Below are 6,704 nucleotides of genomic sequence, written 5' to 3' on the forward strand. Positions count from 1 at the left end.
AGCCTGATTTCTTATACTACGCTTGTTCTGTTTGTTTGTTTGTTTTGATTTTTCACGTGCCCCCTACAAATGCTGAATAGATAGTAATAATGCAGATTCAAACTGACGTTGCTAACTGGCATTGCACACATAGTGATACAGAGGCCTATCTATGCGCCATTAAATATAGATCATTGACAAGTTTCAATCTAAGATACTTAGTTAATCAGTTGAGAATTGAATTTAAGGTTCCTTATCATTACTGCAACAAGTACAAATGCCACATGTTCGTATCTCACTCTTTCACAGCTGAAGATGTAAGCAGCCTCTCAAGATAGCCACGTTTAACAGCCAAACTCTGACGATGCCAAAGATCGCGGATGGTGACTCGGAGTTAAAGACCGATGAACTGGCCTGGAATATGAAGAAGCAGAGTGTAGAAATATGTGGGATCCAGGAGCACAGACAGGTGCATGAGACAGACAGGATAGATGACATCAACTGCTATAAAGTTGGTCTGGGGTATGAACTCTACACTGCATCAGCATGGAGGAATACAATGCAAGCGGCAACAGGAGGAGTTGGTATTGTTATCGGCAAGATAGCTCAAAGGGCTCTTATTGGTGTAGATCGTATTTCAGACAGGCTGATTAAAGCAACCTTCCAGGGAAATCCTGCATTAACCGTAATTGTTGCATATGCACCATGTGAATATGCAGCTAGCACTGACAAAACTGACTTCAATGACAATCTTCGTCAAGCAATTGAAGCTGTTCCTCGCCATCACTTCTTGGTGGTGCTTGGCGATCTCAACGCACGACTCGGTCCAGATGATGTCCTGTTCACATGCAATGACCAGACGAATGACAATGGCAGACGACTACTTGATGTGATGGAAGAATATCAGTTATTGGCCACACACACGCTCTTTCAGAAACGAAAGGGAAAGCTATGGACATGATTGTCACCAAACAAGACCACCCATCAGTTAGATTATATTCTGACACGTAAGAAGTGGCGTAAAAGCATCGTTAACAGTGAAGCATATGGGTCGTTTTCCTCTCTAATTGGATCTGATCACAGGGTTGTGACTGCAACAATAAGACTTAGTCTTAGGGCGCCGAAAAAGCAGAAAGTGAAAAGAGTGAAATATGCTTGGGAGGATCTAACAACCGACCGTCAATTACAGGAGCAATATGCAGTGGAAATAAGAAACAGATTTCATGTACTCCAGGAGGAGAATGAGTCTGCCACAGAAACGTACCAACGCTTTATTGATGCAAATCAACAAGCAGCAGAAACATGTCTCAAGCAGATCAAAAAGGTTCGGAGGGTGGTTTTACTGTTGCCAGGACGAAGACGAAAGCTGCATATAGGGCGTTCGTCGCAGACAAGGGTGAAGATGGCTAGAGGAGAGAAGAGTATGCAAGGACAAAGGAAAACTTGTACAGAACATATGCAATTCTGAATCAGGAAAAATTGAGTAGGCAAATAGCTGAAGTAGAGCAAGCACATGAAAATAGAAAATATGGACTGAGCTGGAAGCTCATCAATGACATCTCCGGACGAAAGGCATCTCAGTCTGTCAGGATTCGAGATGAAAGTGCAGAAAAGAGAGTTGCGACCTGGTACTCACACTTCAAGAACCTCATGGGCAACCCTCCTGAGCTTCTAGAAAGTAGTGAACCAATAGCACCTATTTTTAGTGACCTTCCCATACCAGATGGTCCGTTTACGATGACTTAGTACACGAAAGCTAAAGCAGACATGAAGAACAACAAAAGCAGTGGGGAGGATGGGGTAGCCCCTAAAGTTCTGGAATAGGTTCCTGTGGATGATATTATCTTAGAATTTATCAACCGCTCATATGAGGATAGGGACCAGCCGGAACAGTGGTCTACACTTAACATCATCACAGTACCAAAGTCAGGGGATCTCTCCAAGACTGACAACTACCGTGGGATTTGTCTGAGCTCAGTAGTAGCCAAAACATATAACAGAATGATCTTGAACCGTATCAGACCCTACATTGATCCACTGTGGGTGTCTGACAAAGTGCGTGAGAGAAGGATGCGATTAGCGGGACACTGTGCGCGACACCCTGAGCTATCTGCGAATTCCCTCGTACTCTCGGAACCTAAACAGGGAACTTCAAAACGAGGAAGACTTAAGGCCACTTTAATCAGTGTCCTGAAGAAGGACGCAGGCCTTGATAGCATTAATGACCTAAGGACAGTCATGTTAGATAGAGAGGTTTGGAGGCGCAACTTTGTTTATGGAACCCGAATTGGCATCGGCTGAAGCTAATACATGCCCTCGAAATAGTAGTAGTAGTACAGCTTCTGTTTAAAACCAAAGATCTGAAAGTCTGATTTGCTTTCATTCATTTAGAGACCATTGCACTCTATCCATGATTTAACCTAGATGCGCAAATCGAAATATTGGTGTAGAAGATTGCTTTAACAGACGGTATAGAAATGAGACCCAATTCTTTGCTGTGATACTGTGATTCTGCAGGATATTTTGATTCTGGAAAAGGTTACTAATTGGATTTGGACATAATCTATGGGAAAGGGAGAGGTCCACTTGATAAACCAGTGCAAGACAATGGCCATTGTACATTGTAAGGATAAGACAGTGCAAACTAAAGAGCGTATAAGTGGCTAAATTCCAAACATCTTCTATTTCAAGAGGTAAGAATGCAAAATGGTTCATGTTATTTTCGTCCGTTCCCATCGAGAAGAGGAAGGTCATCGCTTTCCGGGCTATTGACATACAGAGCGTATCAAAAAAAAAAGGTAATCCAACTTTGGAGGGTTGCCATTTCTTAATTGTCAGTTATGAAGAGAACAATGTTGGTTGTAAGGAAAGGGGAACTCTTTCTCTTTCCATTAATACCTAATTATGTTGACAATTGTCATGCATGACTGAGCACATGGACTTTGAAGACAACAATAACAAATTGCACTTTTTCCAAGTTTGTGTGTTATTGTGAAGGAAAAATTCATGTCTCACTGCATGGATGAGATCTGTCAATGAAAGTGATCAAATCATCAGGCCAGCCTGCACGACTGCAAATTCGTATTTTAGGTTTTCTTCTAACGTTTTATGGTTCATAACCTTCAACATGGCCACGTTGTCGATATTTAGTCCTTCCCTTTAAGGCGAAACCATTATCCATTTTACTATCTTCGTATTCAAGACATGGTTTGCCACTGGGAGCTATGTGTTGAATATGAACAGAGAAAAATGGATTGTGTGGGTTGGCCTCTGTGGGAGCTACCAAGTTATGGGACAAAAGGCCATGTTAAAGGTTATGGACCGTAAAATGTTAGGAGAAAACCTAAGCACAAACCCTAAACACAAACCTGCATTCGTACAGGCTGGCAACTTTCATCGGCAGATCTCATCCATGCAGTGAGACATGCATTGCTCCTTCACAATAACACACAAACTTGGAAAAAGTGCAATTTGTCATTGTTGTCTTTAAAATCCATGTGCTCAGGCATGCATAACAATTGTCAACATAATTAGGTATCAATGGAAAGAGAAAGAGTTCCCCTTTCCTTACAACCAACATTGTGCTCTTCATAACTGACAATTAAGAAATGGCAGCCCTCCAAAGTTGGATTACCTTTTTTTTTTGATACGCTCTGTATGTCAATAGACCGGAAAGCGATGACCTTCCTCTTCTCGATGGGAACGGACGAAAATAACATGAACCATTTTGCATTCTTACCTCTTGAAATAGAAGATGTCTGGAATTTAGGCACTTTAAGGCCTTTGTGACTCTGTCTTGAAGCCCTCACGAGCCACTTAAACTATTGAATCAACTTTATATTTCCTATCCTTAAGAGTTTTTCCTGTCAAAATTAGTGAAAATCTGATAACGCATTTAAAAGGGAAATATCATCATGCCAATTTAATCCCTATTTTAGGGCCCAAATATTGCTAAAACCTTTCCCATTTTACGTCATATCATCATGATAATAATGTATGTTGTAGTGAATGTCGCATTGAAATAAATTGAATTGAAATAAAGGAGGGACCAACTATCAACTCTCTATTCACTGACCCACTGTGCACCTGTAAGTAGGATGGAGCTCTATAGAACTTTCACCATTGTACTTGCTGTCACCCTTTTGATAAGTCAAAGCCAAGATTGCCAGGCATTGACTGACTGTAGCCCCCATGAAGTGCCTAGTGAACTAATGTGCAAACTCTTATGTAAATATGGGAAAGCAAGGATACAATACTACGCAAACTCTACTGCAACCCACCAGTTGCTTTTGAAATCGGGTGACATACATCCTAACCCTGGTCCCAATTCGAAAGGTAAAAGTGAACAACACGTCAGTGAACACAGTTCACAGCGAACAGATAGAATATGTTACGACACTCAATACCTGCAAAGCCTTAACGTAAATCAGAACATACGCCAGCATCAGCGACTTCCACATGAACTGTGGAAGACAATATCTGAACTCGGAATAGCCCGACGACACAAGACTAGAAGGGGGAAACGAAAGAATGCTCAAACTACAAACTTACCTCCTACAAACTTACCTACCACACTGGAATTCGAGGAAGGTCCCATACGGGAAGAGCTACTGGACACGGGGGGTGCTATCCACCTGAAGGAGAAAGGACTTAAAATCGCTCACCTTAACGTTTGCAGCCTCACCGCAAAGTATGATAATTTGAAGGAAAAATTTATCAATCGGCTTTTGACATCATAACAATATCAGAGACGCACTTGGACTCAACCGTCTCGGACTCGGAAGTTGCTTTTGAAGGATTCTGCCTTGAAAGGCTGGACAGAAATCGCCGTGGTGGTGGAGTAGCAGTATACGTGGACGAATCAATATCCTATCACCGTAGAATTGATTTGGAATGCAGCGGCATTGAAGCCCTCTGGATAGAAGTAAAGATTAAGAACTGTAAAGGTATACTTATTGGAACAATTTATAGGCCACCAAGGGCACCGTGTGAGTACCAGCTCCTTATTGAACAGATGGTTTCTAGAGTGTCAGACTCAAACGTAGAATTGATTGTACTCGGTGATTTAAACTGTAACATGTTATGTACCAAAGAATCAAAACCAATAAAGAAGCTCTGTAATCAGAATAGTTTGTATCAGTTAATTGAGTCTCCAACCAGAATAACAGAGACAAGTTGTACTCTTTTGGACGTAATACTTACCAGCAATCCACAGAATGTTAGGGAAAGTAACGTTATATCTCTTGGTGTCAGTGATCACAACCTTGTTTATGTAATTAGAAGACTGTACAAACCAAAGTTACCTTCTCGTACCATAAGATACCGCTCATTTAAACGATTTGATGATAACGTATTTACATTAGCCCTGCAGGACGTAGACTGGTCGCCAGTTTTACTGGAAGAAAATCCTAACACTGCTTGGGAAGTTTGGAAACAGAAATTCCTCGATATATGTAATAAGTTTGCTCCTGTGGTAACACGTAGGGTAAGGGGAAAGAAAACTCCCTGGGTCAATGATGAATATATCAAGCTCTCTCACGAGCGGGATAGACTGAAAAAGCTTGTAGACTCTGGAAACAATCCTGCTCAATGGGCACAGTATAAACAGATACGAAATTATGTAAATAACTTAGGGAAGATACTCAAGAAAGAATACTATCATACAAGCATTGTTGAAAACCGTAGAAATTCCAAAGAATTATGGAAAATTCTCAAAACTGCACTGCAAAAAGTCCGGTGTTAAATAGTGAACACCGAGCTGGTGTTAAATTTTCGGTGCTCATTTATGGTGTTAAATTAACACCTACGGGTGTCATTTCCAAATTTTAAACTGTTTTTTGAAGAGTTTCTTAGTAACTGCACTTCTTGTTGATTTTTAATTTAAACAAGACGATCAAGAATTGTACATTAAAATACTAGATTTTTGAAAAAATGTGAAAATAGATTTACACCAAAGTAACACCAGCTGGTGTGGTCCCTTATTGAAGCTGGACGGGTGTTAAACCATTGATATTAACACCAGCAAATATCAAATCAACACCATGTGGTGTCATTTTTGAATTAACGCCAGTACAGTGTCAAAATAACACCGGGTACAGTGTCAAATTAACACCACGAAGTGTCAGGTGAACACTTTTCAACACCATCACAGTGCATTTTTAACACCTGTGGGTGTGGTCCTTTATTGAAGTTTGATCGGTGTTAGATTTAACACCCGTGGTGTTAAATCTAACACCGATGTTTTTACAGTGTGTAACACCCTGTAAGAAATTGAATAGGAAGGTGAATTCTTTAATCATCTGAGCTAGATGAAGGAAAGATAGCTGAAGAGTTCAATAAGTTCTTCATATCTGTCGGTGCAAGGTCAAGTTGTAAAGACAAAAATAACACCGCAACATGCGATAAGCCCTATAAAAGAAATTATGTGAATTCAGTTTTTTCCTTTCATGAAGTTGATGAAGCATTTGTACAAAAGGAACTACAAAACTTGCAAACGTCTAAATCAACCGGTCCTGATGGGATACATCCAAAACTGCTGAAGGCAGCTGCCTCTATCATTTCCAGCCATCTAGCTCACCTGTTTAATGTTTCAATGCGTACTGGGCTCATCCCTGAAGAATGGAAGAAAGCCTGTGTCACCCCCATACACAAAGGGGGCAACGCAGACGATACAAATAACTACAGACCCATATCAGTTATTTCTGTTGTAATGAAGGTCTTTGAAA

General features: G+C 40.7%; 1 protein-coding gene across 1 annotated transcript; it reads left to right on the plus strand.

The window, feature by feature from the left end:
- The first annotated feature begins 343 nt into the window (after positions 1 to 343).
- On the plus strand, positions 344 to 940 carry LOC139731729 (craniofacial development protein 2-like). The gene has a single exon (XM_071642609.1). The coding sequence runs from the start codon at positions 344 to 346 to the stop codon at positions 938 to 940; it is 597 nt and encodes a 198-aa protein (XP_071498710.1).
- The last annotated feature ends 5,764 nt before the right edge of the window (positions 941 to 6,704 follow it).

The sequence above is a fragment of the Diadema antillarum genome, unplaced genomic scaffold, assembly GCF_040938485.1.
Source record: "Diadema antillarum isolate AM-2024a unplaced genomic scaffold, OU_Dant_1.0 seq00000383_RagTag, whole genome shotgun sequence".
Classification (NCBI taxonomy): Eukaryota; Metazoa; Echinodermata; class Echinoidea; order Diadematoida; family Diadematidae; genus Diadema; species Diadema antillarum.